Raw genomic sequence first — 16,474 nt, 5'->3', positions numbered from 1 at the left:
TCAGTGATGGAGAGGAAGTCTGTCCTACCAAATGAAATGAATAAAACATCAGAGCAAGATGACAACTGTGAAAAAGAGAAGACAGATGGAAAAAAAAAAAAAAGTTTTAAGTAGATGAGCCCGAATCCAATAAACTTCTTTCTCCATTGCCTTGCCCCAACATTTATGGACCATTCTCATCAGGCAGGGAAATTTCCAGAAGTGAATGAGTGATAGCCTTTAAAAGATCCTTTCACTTCTAAAATGTTTTAAGAACAGAGAGGAAGAATCCATTTTGATCACTCTGTGTTGGCCTCATTCTTCTGTGCCCTTTGAAACCTATATAGGCTGCCATTTAAATTGTGGTTGCTGATTGGTGGTTTTATACAGGGCACTTGGGAGTCGGGCTCTACCACCTGGCAGGAGGAGCACTGTGTTGAAAACAAGCTTTTCTGACATCGATGTAACAATATGGGTCCAAGGATATTTGAAATATTCAAACTTTCTGACCTAAGAATTTAGTGATTCAGTCAAAAATTTCTGTGCATAGAAGTTTATCAATGAAAAAAATATGTATGCAGTGATAAAAGAATGGCCAAATGAATTATAGTATATCTAATTTCTAAGTTGTTAAAAGTTGTATTTTCAAATGATTCTTAAAAGCCTGGAAAAGATCAGACTGCAGTTAGCCCTTGACCAACACAGGTTTGAACTGTGCTGGTCCACTTACATGCAAAATTAAAAAAAAAAAGAAATATGGTGCAGTACTGTAATTGTATTTTCCTTATGATTTTCATATTTTATTTTTGCTAACTTACTTTATTGTAAGAATACAGTATATAATACATATAAAATTCAAAATATGGTGTTAGTCCATTGTTCATGTTATCAATATGGCTTTTGGTCAGTAGTAGGCTAATTTTTTGGGGGCGCCTGGGTGGCACAGTCGGTTGAGCGTCCGACTTCAGCCAGGTCACGATCTCGCGGTCTGTGAGTTCGAGCCCCGCATCAGGCTCTGGGCTGATGGCTCAGAGCCTGGAGCCTGTTTCCGATTCTGTGTTTCCCTCTCTCTCTGCCCCTCCCCCGTTCATGCTCTGTCTCTCTCTGTCCCGAAAATAAATAAACGTTGAAAAAAAAAAAAATTAAAAAAAAAAAAAAAGTTATACATGGACTTTTCGATTGCATGGGGGGTCAGCGCCCCAACCCCCTGCATTGTTCAGGGGTCAACTGTGTATAACGTTTGGGGGAACATGAAACTGCCAATTTATGTGTATTTTTTCTTTATTGAGGTATAATTGACATATAATGTGTAAATTTAAGGTGGGAAATGCAAATCAAAACCATAATAAGATATCATTTCACACCTGTTAGAATGGTTATCATCAAAAAGACCAGAGATAAGAAGTGTCAGCAAGGATATAGGGAAAAGGGAACCCTCATTCATGCACTATTGGTGAGAATGTAAACTGGTGCAGCCACTAGGGAAAACAGTATGGAGTTTCCTTAAAAGCTTATAAATAGAATTACTGTATAATCCAGCAATCCCACTTCTGGGTTTATATCAAAAGAAAATGTATAAAATATTTTATTATATATATAACGTAAGTGTCTAGAAAAAAGACTGGAAGGAAACAGAAGCACGTGTTTCAAAAAGTGTGTATGTGAGCTGGTGCAATACAGATTTGTTCCATTTTCCCTTCTCTTTTTCAAATTTTTCTGAGTCAGATATGCTATAATAATCTATATTCTTAGCTGTATTATTTTTTAATGACAACATATATATGTTCTATATAAGAATATATACATTTCATTTCACATATAATGGATATTATATTCTTACACAATTTAAAATTATGCGTAAGTCATCACTATAAAATGGCATATGTAGATGAGTCAGATGAAGGGACCTTTACAACTTAGAATAAAATCAAGGTGCCTTAAATAGTCAAGCACCAGGATGCTTGGCAGGTCACTGGGTCATACTCACCCCTAAGCCTCCATTTTCTTGCAGGAGAAAGACATTACACCTGACCCAAAGCTGTTTGAGAAGGTGAGTGAATGTGACAGGTGTTTGGCCATCGCAAGGCACCAGGAATACCCACTGGCCCACCTCTCACCAGAGCTCTCTGATGTGTTTGACTTTTTCATCGCACTCACCATCTGCAACACAGTAGTAGTCACATCCCCGGATCAACCACGACAAAAGGCAAGTTCTGGAGTCTCCCTGTGAAGCTGATACCTTTGACCTTCAGCATGGCCCCACTGTTGTCAGTCCACCCTTTCCAACAGGACTATTTACACTACCTCTCTCAGGTTTAAGGGGATATATCAGGGGGCTTTATATGGGACAAGCCAGCTCACTGGTTCTGTGGTGCCATTCCTAGGCTACCAGAGGCAGGTGAGGGGTTTGGGGCCAAGTAAGAGAGGACAACTTCCTCCCATGATGGGTGGGGCACATAACAGCCTGGCCTGGAGTGAGGCTGCCCTACACTACCTACACAGAATTTCAGGGTTCCAGATTCTCAGAGAAGAGTGCACAAGACAGGCTTGGGGCCCAGACAAATCACCTGGACTTGAATCCTGACTTTATCACTCAGCTGAGTGGCTTTGGATAAGCCTTCCCCTCCTGTGCCTTATGTGACATGAGGTCAGTGGTGAGGGTTAGGGAAAGGGCTCAGAGTAGGGCTTGGCACACAGTAAATGTATTTGATGTTAACAAAGGCTTTTAACATCATCTTTCAAGGAGAAGTGGTCAAGAATCGATGGGAAGTTACTTAAGATGGTGGAAACATAGCAGTAATCCAAGTTGTTTTTTGTTTGGGTTAATAATAAGATTCTTAAAGTTTCATGTGCAAAAAGATCTTCTCTAACCCAGGTGCTTCTGAGAAAGTCCTCCAAGTGGGCTGGATGTATGCTTGTATAGGGTGCACCTAAGGATGGATGTGCATAATGCAGCAAGGCAACTTTAAATGGGTAAAAATAAAAGTGTTCTAGGGCTAGATGCATGCCATAGACCTGCCTCTCAATCCCTTACCCTCCCAGACCCCTTTCCCTCCTCCTGGGTTAGCCCTTTTACCAGGTTCCACTGATGGCGCCATTGGTGTGTGATGTGGCCTGAACAAGAGGTCTCTGCTCTCTCTTGGCAGCAGCCTATCTGGCAGTAATGCAGCACCCCCTGTGCCCTTGCTTCTGCGACACTGGCCTGCAAAAGCCCCAGTGGGCCTGGTAGATCCAGAGCGGACAAGATCCCACCACTCAGAGACCACAGGGTTGCACCATCTGCCTTAGTCAGGAGGTATTTTCTGCTGCAGCTCACCTCTTAGCTGCCTCAGCATCCCTCATCTGGCCTTTGGGTTCTTCCACCACCTAGTATTCAGCCCCTCTGGCATGCATCCCTGCATTCTAGTAGAACCTGTCTGACAAACTCAGGCATTGTTGCAACTACTGAATCACTGAGAAAGACCCCAGCATAACCTGAGGCTTGTGATGATGGTGACATAAGCAGTGCATTCCATATTGGGAGGAGAATATTTAATCACCCACCCTCAGACTGCAAATGAACGGGTCTCTGGATGTGTTCCTCTTCTCACATATTAATGAGTACTAAATCTTCAGGGTATTTGGAGCCGGCTGGAGCTCCAGTGTGGCTGTTTGAATCTCCCCCTTGGATATGTAGCACATTTAAAGTTATTATAGGAACAAAGAAGAAGCACCTTTATCAAAGTTGGTCCTACGGGCCCTGCTTGACCACACACCTGACTTTTCTTGAGGCTATTGTATAATATACAACTTTGGACACACAGGCAAAATTATGAAAATTTAAGGCTAACTATAACTCCGTGTTTTGATTGTTATAACATTTGCTCTAAATCCATTTTCTAGCAGAAAGTTAAAATAGGTATATTATGCCAGCATTAGTGAACAATACTCCTTTAAATAAAATATTGCTGTTGCTCCATCATTGAGCTTTTTGGAACTCTAGCAAATGTGTATAACTGTTATTTTGTTGTTTTCATTTCTTGTTAGAAGCTATATAATTTATTGTGACTTAAAAAAAGTGAGCTAAATGATTTCAGTCCTGAATTTGTCCATGCATTTAGCTGTTCAGAATAGTTCTTTTGGGTTTGGGGATGTTATTTAAATTTTATATAGACATAATTCAAAGGACTGTATAAACTGGTCTTCTGTTAAATGTTTTTTGCACGTGGGGAAAAAAAAGGCTGGGTTTTGTGCCAGGCAATGACAGGCATGCTCTTCTGAGCCTTTTCTGCAAAGCAGTGGGACATTGCAGTGTGGAGACAGCCAGCAGAAAGGATAATCTGAAAGCCTGCAGGCACCATTGGCCTGAGTCCCCTGAGTCAGTTCAGGGCCTCCATGTAGCTACCCTGGTGATCACATTCTAAAAGAATATATATTGCGAATCTTTGCTTAAGTGAAGTGTAAGAGGCCAAAGAGTGATCTCAAGGAAGATCAGTGCTGCCTCTGGTTGCAGTTTTTAGTGCACGCCCCAAAATCTGGGAAATGGGAATTCTATGCTCCGAGCCCCCACTGGGGAAGTGGTAGTTGGGGTGAGGTCTCTAGACACACCTTCCCTGTCTTCTGACTGCTTCTCTTGCAGGTAAGGGTGAGGTTGGAGGTGAAGTCCCCGGTGAAGACGATAGAAGACTTCCTACGAAGGTTCTCACCCAGCCGCCTGACCTCCGGTTGCAGCAGCATCGGGAGCCTGGCCACCAACAAGACCACCCACAAGTCAGGGTCAAACTTTCTGTCCACCCTGTCCAATGACAGCACACTGCTCAGGCTGGAGGAGAGGCTGGGCCAGCCAGCCCCAGCCGTTGCCAGCAATGGCTACAGCAGTGGGGCTGCCAGCTGGGCCCCAGAGCACACTGCCCAGGAGCAGGGGGTGGAGCTGGAGCAGGAGCAGGAGCTGCGCTATGAGGCAGAGAGCCCCGACGAGGCAGCCCTTGTGTATGCTGCACGGGCCTACAACTGCACGCTGGTGGACAGGCTGCATGACCAGGTATCAGTGGAATTGCCCCACCTGGGCAGGCTCACCTTCGAGCTCCTACACACGCTGGGCTTCGACTCCATTCGCAAGAGGATGTCAGTGGTGATCCGGCACCCACTCACCGATGAGATCAATGTCTATACCAAAGGAGCTGACTCAGTGGTCATGGACCTCTTACTGCCTTGCTCCTCAGGTATCCAGCTCCTCGCCACTGGGCGGCACCTCCAGTCCCCTTCCATGAGTAAAGTGATTTTCATTAAGCCTTTTCTAAAGCGGTGCCTATCAGAGATTACCTTTCTGGATCACCCTTTCCCTCCTCTGAGGTATTTGGACTAGAATGCACTGGGGGGGTGGAGGATGGAGGGCTTCAGTGCCTAAATTCACCTCAGAACAGTGGGGTTGGGGGTTACTTGAGGTGAGGCCTAGCATCGTTTTAAATATGGCCAATGGAGGTCAAGAACTTTTAGACTAGAAGTTCCGGAAGGTTCGTTCCTACTCTGTGATTGCCTGGACCAGGGCGACTGTGAAGCCAGGTCATAGTTTGTAGCCAATTTGTGGAGCTGCCTCAGGTCACAGGCTGCTGGCCTCTCACTTACTGTCATCTGTCCCAACTTCAGGCAGAGCAGCTCTATCTTGGTCTCTTTTGAATACTAGAGTTCCATATAACTTCTTTGTTGAAAAAGAGAAATCTAAATCACTGGTGTCGACAGTTAGAACTTTATCCAGCAGAAGGGCTTGTTTGCATCTCCTTCTAGACACATGCTTCTGGGCCTTGGGAGGGGGTGGCCAAGGTCCCCATCAGTAAACCTGGTCACCCTTCCCTCTGTACTTGGAGGATGAAGGAGTACATATCTAGGTGAGAGAGACTGGGTGGAGGTGAGGGTGCTGCTGGCAGATAGAAGTGTATCTGCTGTGGCTTTGCTGCCTGACCTCCACAGTCTCCTTATCTATTGTATTCTGGAAACAGCTCTAGGTACAACCTGCTGTGAAACCTTGTACACTGGATGGAGCTAGGGAATAATTTACTTCCCGTGGTCCTCTCACCATAATCTCAGTGCCTCAGAACTGGACTCCTGGCTCTCTAGGCCAGCACCACTCTGTTGGGAGTGGTGTACTAAGTGGGAAAGTGTACTAAGGAATCTCTACAGACAGGAAATCTTTTTCCCACGGGAATACCTCTCAGTTTGCAAACGTGGCTCTGAAAACAGTTTGGATAGCTTTTCATGGGGATAACCTACCAGAGGGCAAGATTTGCCTTTCCACCTCAGGGATTCTGTGCTAGTGTAGACACAGGCTGATTTTGCATTCCCAGAGCCGCCTTCATTCTGCCATTCAGTAGCCTTTTTGTTTTCTTGATGGTTTCCTTCACTGTGCAAAACTTTTTTATTTTGATGTAGTGCTAATAGTTTTTATGCTTTTGTTTTTCTTGCATCAGGAGACATGTCTAGAAAAATGTTGCTACAGCCAGTGTCAGATTACTGCCTGTATTCTCTTCCAGGATTTTCATAGTTTCAGGTCTCACATTTAGACCTTTAATCCATTTTGAGTTTATTTTTGTGTATGGTGTCAGAATAGTTCAATTTCATTCTTTTACATGTAGCTGTCCAGTTTTTCCACCATTTATTGAAAAAAAAGTACTGAAAAAAATGCAAACACATGGAGGCTAAACAACAGGATGCTAAGCAACAAAAGAAGAAATCAGAAAGTACATGGAAATAAATGAAAATGAAAATACAGTGGTCTGAAACCTATGGGGTACAGTAAAAGTGGTTCTAAGAGGGAAATAAATAGCAATACAGGTTTACCTCAAGAAACGACAAAAAGCTCAAATAAACAATCTAACCTTACTACACCTAAAGGAACTAGAAAAAGAAGAACAAAGACCAAGAGAAGTAGAAAGAAGAAAATAATAAATATCAGAGACTTAAAAAAAAAAAAAATCATTGACCAAGAACTGGTTCTCTGAAAAAGCTAAACAAAATTGCTAAACCTTTAGCCAGGCTCATCAAGAAAAAAGAGAAAGGACCAAACAAGAAAGAAGTTACAACTGACACCACAGAAATACAAAAGATTATGAAAATACTACTAAAAATTATATGCCAACAAATTGGAAAACCCGGAAGAAGTTGATAAATTCCTAGCAAAGTACAGCCTTCTAAAACAATCAGGAAGCAATAAAAATCCGAGCAGACCAATTAATTGTAATGAAATTGAATTGATAATAAAAAAAAAAAAAACTACCAAAAAATAAAAATCCAGGACCAAATGGATTCATAGGTGAATTCTGCCTAACATTTAAGGAAGTGTTAATACCTAAATCTCCTCAACCTATTCTAAAAAAGAGAAGAGGAAGGAAAGCTTCCAAATACATTCTTTGAGCCTTCTTCATTCTGAAATTTGATTTTGCATCCACACAAAAGAAAAACAGATATAGCAATTATCTGAGATTTAATTCTGTAAAAAAAAAAAAAAATCTTTGTCCTTTTCATTAAAGACAGTTTAATGGACTGCTGTATTTAAGAATTAACCACATACAGGGGCGCCTGGGTGGCGCAGTCGGTTAAGCGTCCGACTTCAGCCAGGTCATGATCTCGCGGTCCTTGAGTTCGAGCCCCGCGTCGGGCTCTGGGCTGATGGCTCAGAGCCTGGAGCCTGTTTCCGATTCTGTGTCTCCCTCTCTCTCTGACCCTTCCCCGTTCATGCTCTGTCTCTCTCTGTCCCAAAAATAAATAAACGTTGAAAAAAAAATTAAAAAAAAAAAAAAAAGAATTAACCACATACAATGGGTCATGTATAAGGTAAAAGGCCTGGAGTAGCACTAAGAAATGGGTAGGACAGGGTGGTAGGTGGGGCCCACCATAGAGAAAAGGGATCCTGTTGAGCTGTGCAAGTACAGTAGTTGCCACACTTGTACTTTGCTGAGGTCACTTTTAAATGAGTACATAGTCTTAAATTTCTAGACAAAGCACAAACAAACAACTTCTACCACTCATAATCAACTTCAAGGTCAGGGGCGTGTGGGGAGACTAAGAGCAGGCTGGGAAGCCTCGTATCCCTCTTCACCTGATCCTTCAGCCCCTGTGTAGCTTTGCTGTTGCACTCACCTCCTCTGCTACTGTCCATCTACTGCAGGTCTCTGGGAGGAAATCACTATCCATATCTAGGTAACTATAGGTGAAAAGAAGCAAAGCCTTCCATCTGTTGCACTATGGATGAGACAAGTAAAAGAGTGACATTGCTATATGACACATTGTCCAAACCATGACATTGAAAGGGGCAGATTAAAAATAGACAATTTGTGTAGCTCTCCACCTTACTCAAGGAATTTCCAAGCAGTGTGTGGTTCAGATATGTTTGGAAGATCTACATGTAGACATCCAGCAACTTAAGATTCAGGATGTTCTGAGACTCCATTGCTTTCCCAAGAGAGGAGCTATAGGATGGCTCTGGGGTTACCTTGAAGTTATCCACTGGTAACATCCCGGCATTATGTATAAATCATTCAACTTTTACTTTGTGGGTGGATGGAGTGTGGAGAGCATACTTGAGAGCACTTACCTGTGCTCAGGAAGTAGAGCATTGTGTTCAAGCTGCTGTACATGTGCACTGGTGATAAAGTAAGGTGGGCACACAAGTATTATCCTCTGGATTACTTCAGATCTTTAAGATCTTTCTTCAAAGAGATATAACACTTCTACAAAAAAAGGCAAGAGGAGGCTACGATGATGGTTGATGTGACTGTGTTAGAGGGAGTGTGTCATATTCTCAGGACGTGATCAAATCTTAGAAGTTGTGGGGAATCAGGTAGAAAGCAGGGACTGTATCCTACTCTAGTACCTACAGACCTCTGTTCAAATCCCAGGTCTACATTTATGGGCTGGAAGGAGTGACCCTGGAGGAGTCACTTTCTTTGCTTTAGTTTCCCATCTGCACAAAGGAAATCAGGATACTGACCTCATAGGAAGCCCCTGTCCAAACCCCTAGCACAGTGTCTGGTGTTATATAAGCATAAAGTATAAGCTAACTCCCTTTTCCCTTCTCTCTGGTTCCTTCCCCTTAAGACTCACTTGCTTGAGGTTTGGTCCAGCTGCTACTTTGTGTGGTGTTTAAGACACAATCCCCCAGATTGCCCCACCTTCTCCAAGAGTGAGGATGGAGAGTAGCCCACCACATAGCATGGGAATCACCCATTGCTGCTATTCAATAAATCAATAAATGCATGCATAAACAAGGGAGGAAATTCACTTTATTTTGCCATCTTATTGAGATGACTCTTTATAAGAAAAACAAATTTGTCAAAAGCATTAAGAAAATGAAAAAAATAAAGAAATAGAAGTATCACTAAGCATTTTAAAAGCACATGTTAAAATCATGAGTAGGAGTGGAAATTTTCCTCTGAGTGCCTCTTCACAGGGTCCTGAGCATTGCCAGCAGTGCACTGGTGGGGACCCTGCTGCAGTGTCCATGTGCACTACTCGGCCAGAGCTGGGGCAGGGCTCCTCTCAGTCCTATTGCATCTTGAGTGCAGTGACATAGGAGTCTTCTTTACTGACAGGAGCTGTTACTGTCTGACACTGTGCTTGCCCCCCACTCCTTACCTCCAGCACCGAGACGTGGCTGCAGAGACCTTCTTCCTGTGCCCATCAGGCCACCACCTCCCTCCAAGAGGTGCTGGGTAGCATTGGTTCCACCTCTGGCCATGATGTTGCTCCATTACCAAACTGGCTGTTTTGCAGTGCAACACAGAATTCTTCCTACTACCATAGATATAAAAGCCACAGGGGGTCTGGGTTGCCTGTAAAGTATCAGAAAGAAGAGTCAGATACTGCATGAATATCACTGAAAATGCAGTGTGAACATTACAATGCCTGCAGTCTGAGATCAGTGCAGGAGAGCCAGGCTTACCACATAACTCTGGGGGTCCACGGGTGTACTTTCTAGGACAGCACCAAATCCACTCCTCCTAGGTGCCCCCAGCTCTTTGGTGCTTGTCTGCTTTGGGTTTGAGTTCTTTCTACCATTCTGGCCCCTCCATCAGAATGCAGATGTATCGCAGCATTCACAAAGAGCCAATTCCTACAGACCCTGACATTGGTTCTCAGTGACTGTCCAGCTACTGGTGTAGTGGGAATCTGTAAGGGAGAAGTCATGTAAGAATCAGGAGCAAGGTCTTACCTCAAGTGGCAGAGGAGATGTATGTCTTCAAGTCTAGAGGAGGGAGGGAATGAGGCAGGGCAGTCACCGCTTCTCTGCAGGGCTGGCTGGGCTCTTCCCAGGCCCTGCTGTGGGTGTTCCCATACACAAACAGCTCAGTGTGGCCACCTGTGTGATTGCACACTCATCCAGGGCACCCAGAATGCCAAGCTGCCTGGCCTGCCTCTTTTTCATTGATTCTGTTTTGACAAGTGTTTGGGCACAGCCCCTGCATACTGCTCCTTTACCTTCTTCCCCTCTCCTCTCTGGAGAACTGAAGTTCTTTATGATTATTATTTTAATTCCAAAGCCCCTTAGACAGATGCCTCTGGTCAAGGAACAGCCAGCGTCTGGAATAATGTTGTTATCATGTTCTAAAAATGCTATCATGATATCAGGAGTAAATGGTAGTCACAATTAAGATGTTATTTTTTGAGTGTCTTTCTTCCAGGAAATTTAAATTCCTAAAGCAAAGTCATCTAGGGCAGGATTTTCCCTCTCTCTCTCTCTCTCTCTCTTTTTATTCATTATTGCTCCCTTTAAGGATCCTTTTTAGACATTTTTTAAATTATTCCCCCCATGACATTTTAATGCCACAGATAGGCTATATATATATTTGTTTATGTGCTGTATATATATCTGTGCTTTATGCTATACCTAAATATGTTTTAAATATATAATTAAAATTATGTCTGGGCTTTCTAAATTTTAACATTTATTCATTTTTGAGAGACAGAGCACAAGCGGGAGAGGGGCAGAGAGAGAGGGAGACACAGAATCGGAAGCAAGTCCAGGCTCTGAGCTGTCAGCACAGAGCCCGATGTGGGGCTCGAACCCACAAACTGTGAGATCATGACCCGAGCCGAAGTCGGGCGCTCAACCGACTGAGCCACCCAGGCACCCCATGTCTGGGCTTTTTTTTGCCCCACAACCAGTGTTTTAGACCCATGGGGGCGCTATCTTTATGGAGAACACATGTCGAAGAGGTGAAAGTGTTTCTGCCAGGTCCAGTTTGTCCAGGGCCTGACTCAGATAGTAGACAGCCTTCCCCAAATCAGGAGCCTCACCACTGATAAATAGAGTTGCCAGATTTAGCACACAAAATATATTGAATGCCCAGTTAATTTAAGTTTCAGATAAACGACATAATATTTTTAGTAAAAGTATGTATTTTTTTAAGTTTATTTATTTTGAGGGGCGCCTGGGTGGCGCAGTCGGTTAGGCGTCCGACTTCAGCCAGGTCATGATCTCCAGTCCGTGAGTTCGAGCCCCGCATCAGGCTCTGGGCTGATGGCTCAGAGCCTGGAGCCTGTTTCCGATTCTGTGTCTCCCTCTCTCTCTGCCCCTCCCCCGTTCATGCTCTGTCTCTCTCTGTCCCAAAAATGAATAAACGTTGAAAAAAAAAATTTTTTTAAAAAAAAAAGTTTATTTATTTTGAAAGAGAATATGTGCACACAATGGGGGAAGGAGCAGAGAAAGAGGGAGAGAGAGAATTCTGAGCCCCATGCGGGGTTCAATCTCACGAACCACTGTGAGATCATGACCTGAGCCAAGATCAATAATTGGACTTTTAACTGACTGAGCCACTTAGACACCCTAGTAAAAGTATGTCTTATGTGCTATTTATGCATCTTATATTCTATCTGGTAATACTACTGGCATTTTGGGGGTAGAAACTGCACTTTCTGCTAAAGTACAATTTTTTGCAAACTGGAAGAATATGTACCTTAATTTATGTGTACCTCCTGGACCAAAGGGATACCAGATCACTAATAACGTTTTGTTTATATGAGCTCATTTCAACAAAGGTCATTAGTAACAGTCAAAAATATGATGTGGTTCTTTTTAAAATAACAAAGCAGCTTTTACCTTAAATTTTATGTGAAAAGTGTGTACTATTTACAAGTGAAGAAATAGACATGGGATGAATCTAGTGGTACCGAGGTTTCACAGGAGATTGTTGGAGTAAATCATGGGGTAGGATGCTCTTGTGACATCCCTGCTTAGTGAATTGCAACAAAAAGCAATTCCAAATGCAGACAGCTAGAACACTGCAGAAAGGTGAAGACAACTTCTTTCTCACTGGCCCTGAAACACAGTCATAATATACTTTTATCATGCACAAACTAAAGTGCCTTATGATTTCCCACTCATAATTGGTGACCCAAGAAAATGTTTAGAGTTACAAAAGTGTGTGTCACCTTGTCATGGATGCCACAAGTTGGGTGAGGCTCAAAGTCAGCACTTTCGTAGTTCAGTAATAAGCAATAAGTATGCTCAGCTGTGTCTACAGGAAACAGAAAAGGGTGGATGTTTGGAGAGGTCTCACATGTAGACAGCTAGTTTCTTAGCTTTTTCTTTTTAACTGTGGTAAAAAACAAACCCCATATAACATAAAATTTACCATCTTAATAAGTATACAGTTCACTAGTGTTAAATAGATTCACATTGCTCTGCATCCTTTGAACAATTCCTTTGTCTCCTCTATGCTCCTTTCTTTTTTTTTTTTTTTTTTTTATAATTTTTTTTTTCAACGTTTATTTATTTTTGGGACAGAGAGAGACAGAGCATGAACGGGGGAGGGGCAGAGAGAGAGGGAGACACAGAATCGGAAACAGGCTCCAGGCTCTGAGCCATCAGCCCAGAGCCTGACGCGGGGCTCAAACTCACGGACCGCGAGATCGTGACCTGGCTGAAGTCGGACGCTTAACCGACTGCGCCACCCAGGCGCCCCTATGCTCCTTTCTGTGTCTGTGAACGTGACTACTTTCAGACCTTAAAAATGTGGCCATTTTCATGGGAGGCTTGCCTGGAAGCTGGGTGAGAAGAGCTTCCAGGCTAGAACATCTAGAGTGGTGCTGACCTCTCCTCTGTGTCAGCTATATGTGTAGAACAGTTTCAACACCGTGCAAAGCTACCTGAGGTTTATGGAGTGGTCCAGGGCAGTCTGCTGGACTCTGTTCTTACTCATCCATGTTTCTGCTTCTATTCCAACCTAGATGACGCCAGAGGAAGGCATCAAAAGAAAATCCGAAGCAAGACTCAGAATTACCTCAACCTGTACGCAGTGGAAGGTCTGCGTACTTTGTGCATTGCCAAAAGGGTGAGTGGGTGCCCCCTCCACAAGTGCACATGCTGACCACTGCCCCAACAGTGCTCAGCACCTGCATTGGATTCATCAGTGTGTCTCATGTAGGTTCTGAGTGAAGAAGAGTATGCCTGTTGGTTGCAAAGTCATTTAGAAGCAGAATCCTCCCTGGACAATCGTGAAGAGCTTCTCTTCCAGTCTGCCATTCGCCTGGAAACAAATTTGCATCTGTTGGGTAATTATGCACATGAGCATGCGTTGCACTGAGCAGTATGGAATTTGCAGAGACAGTTCTGGATGGTGAGGTGACATGGCTGCAGTCTTTGGCAGCTCTTCACATGCTGGCCTTGATTAAGGAATTGCCTGGCCTGATGCTAGCATGGCTCCCAGGACCAACCATCCTTGATTGAACATTCACACCATGTCCCGTTTCTTGGTGTTCCATGTACTGTCCCACTAGACACCCAGTGACAACACCTGACTTGCCTTCCCTTAAACACTGCTTTCCCACAGAAATAGAGATGAGGAACAAGGCTTCTCAACAATTGATGCTTATTGAGTCTACCTCCTACCCCTAAGACAAAAAGAAACTGTTGGACTCCAGAAATGGCTGCACTTTATGTCTTATGAATGTTTCATGGATTCAATTTGGTTGAAAAAGAAACTGAGCTCATTTTTTACTAAAATGTGCTCATATTTGCTACTGTGTTCATATTAGTATTTATAAGAGTATTTATTTTAATATTTAAAATATTTAATATTAAATTTGTATTAAATTAGCTGAGTCTTTGTATACATGCTCTCTGTGACTGCACCATTTGTAATCATGCTGTATATACACACACTACATCCTGTGGTGCTAGTAGTCAGATGGTATACCTGGGGCATGGAGAAACTGGAGTTCATCTCTTCATTCAATACAGAGAGGCTGTAATTCATTTGCCCTTGTTCCCTGGACAAAGGAATTGGGCTACCTACATATCTATATATACATACCTAATATAATATTTAATTCATCTTAATAATATATTTAGTAGCATAACATACATACTTTATATAATATTCTTTTCTGCCTGTGGTATCCTATAAGAGGGCATGCACTGCGCAAAAAAGGCCCAAGATCCAGAGGCCCAGAGACATCATGAGCAGTATCCCTGGGAGTGATTAAATGAAAACACTTGGAAACAGTTTTTTCTAGTCTGCCAGGTTTTGATTTACTGAGCTAGGACTGTTCACATGTAGAACATGCTTCTCCAAAAGAGATGAGACCCTTTGGCAAGGCAGGGGATCCTGCTTGTCCTCTTGGCCTGAGGACAGGTGTGCCTGTCTAAGTTCTCTGACCCTTCACTGTGGGGCACTCTCCCTGGAGAGCTCTGACTCTTGAGTGGAGTAAAATTTGCCTCCCCAGTTTCTTCTTCCAGTGGACACTTGTCCTACCCTCTGGAGCAACACAGATAAAATCTCTTCCCCTTCCAAGAAGGTAAGACCTTAACTATTTGAGGACTTGGCTGTGAGCCCCTAGTCTGTCTCTTCACCTATACTATTTCTCTCCTACCTTTCCTTTTTTCAGAGGCTAGGAGCCTTGGCTTGGTTGTTCAGTCCTGGCTTTGTCATTTACTGGCCATGAGAGCCTGGGCATGTGACTCTGTCTTTTGACATCCCAGTTTCCTTCTTCTGGGTGATAATTCTCTGGGGTGAACAGAAGGGCTGCAGTGGAGCACTGAGTGAGAAACAGGCACAGGATCCAGTACTTAGCCGCATGTGGTGATGTGTCTTTAAGTTATTGAATGCTTTTTGTAGGTCAATTATACCTTGACTCCACCCTCCTTGCATCTGCCAACTCATCTGTTTTAGGAAGAGAAAAGGAAGTGGTGTCTATCTTAATCATTTCAGGCTGCCATAACAAAATAACACAGACTGGATAGCTCAAATAACAGACATTGCTTTCTCATAGTTATGGAGACTGAAGTCCCATATCAAAGTACTGGCCATTTTGGTTCCTTAAAGGGCTGTCTTGCTGGTTTGCAGATGACTGTCCTCCTTCTGTATCCATAAATGGTATAGAGAGATCATCTCTCCTGTGTCCCTTATTATAAGTGCACTAACCCCATTCATGAGTGTTCCACTCTGATGACCTAATCACCTACCCAAGGCACCACCTCCTAATGCCATCACCCTGAGGGTTAGGGCTTCAACCTATGAGTTTTGGGAGTAGTGGTACACATTCAGCCCATAGCAGCCTCTTATCACAGGGATGAGTATGGCATAAAAGAGAAAGGTAGGGCTGATGAGGGGCCCTCAGTCAATGTTGTACTTTAAGAGGGGAGATAGAGACAATCTCATTATGTTGGCAACAGGAACAAAACTGAGGCTAGCCTGGAAAGCATCTTTTGGCACTGAGTAGATTTGTTCCAATATACAGAGGCCTACCTAGGGAAAGCCACCGCTTATTACTTACATTTATGGGGACAGTACCTTCTGGATAACGTTGCTTTCAAGAAATAATGGCTTGTGTGGTCTGTGTAGACAGATAATGGTAAGCATTGCTGAGAGCAAATATTGTGGATGTCATTCACCAAAAATTTTACATGGAATGGATAATTTTTAAAGCTTTTTCATCCTTCAGAATATGGTCATTATAAACATTTCCCCACAAGATTTGTTTCCACGTTATCTATTAAGTTAAAAATTAGCTGCATGTTAGAAAACATTGGAAGTGCTTTGTTGTTGGCAAATGAACAGAGAATTGTTTAGTGCCTCAGTTATTCCGACTCATTCTTGACTGTGTCAATCGAGGGAGTTATTGAAAGGGTTTACCACTGTCCTGAAATGATGAATTATCAAAGACTGCTTCCACATGAGACCAGCCTCAAGCTGCTCCCAGTCTATGGGGTCATGCCAGCATCTTTGGTGTGTTGGTGATGGCATTCATACCCCATCAGGGTCTGAGGGCATGTGAGGAGGGGGATCACATACACTGTTGCACATTTGACCAGGTGCTACTGGGATTGAAGACCGCCTGCAGGATGGAGTCCCAGAGACCATTGCTAAATTGCGTCAAGCAGGCCTGCAGATTTGGGTTCTCACCGGTGACAAACAAGAAACCGCTATTAACATTGCATATGCCTGCAAACTGCTGGACCATGATGAGGAAGTCATCACCCTGAATGCTGAGTCCCAGGTGTGTATGTTTCCAGGAGCCTGTG

General features: G+C 43.4%; 1 protein-coding gene across 3 annotated transcripts in view; it reads left to right on the top strand.

Moving 5' to 3' along the window:
• ATP10A (ATPase phospholipid transporting 10A (putative)) overlaps positions 1-16,474 on the top strand; it is a 198,367-nt gene that overhangs the window by 165,537 nt on the left and 16,356 nt on the right. For all 3 annotated transcript variants that reach the window (XM_045448925.1, XM_045448926.1, XM_045448924.1), the window contains exons 9-13: positions 1,991-2,185; positions 4,598-5,180; positions 13,180-13,283; positions 13,377-13,503; positions 16,265-16,449. In XM_045448925.1, coding sequence (XP_045304881.1) covers positions 1,991-2,185; positions 4,598-5,180; positions 13,180-13,283; positions 13,377-13,503; positions 16,265-16,449 — 1,194 coding nt within the window. The remainder of the gene's footprint in view (positions 1-1,990; positions 2,186-4,597; positions 5,181-13,179; positions 13,284-13,376; positions 13,504-16,264; positions 16,450-16,474) is intronic.

Source organism: Leopardus geoffroyi, chromosome B3, assembly GCF_018350155.1.
Source record: "Leopardus geoffroyi isolate Oge1 chromosome B3, O.geoffroyi_Oge1_pat1.0, whole genome shotgun sequence".
NCBI lineage: Eukaryota > Metazoa > Chordata > Mammalia > Carnivora > Felidae > Leopardus > Leopardus geoffroyi.
This window is presented reverse-complemented; position numbering and strand designations above follow the sequence as displayed.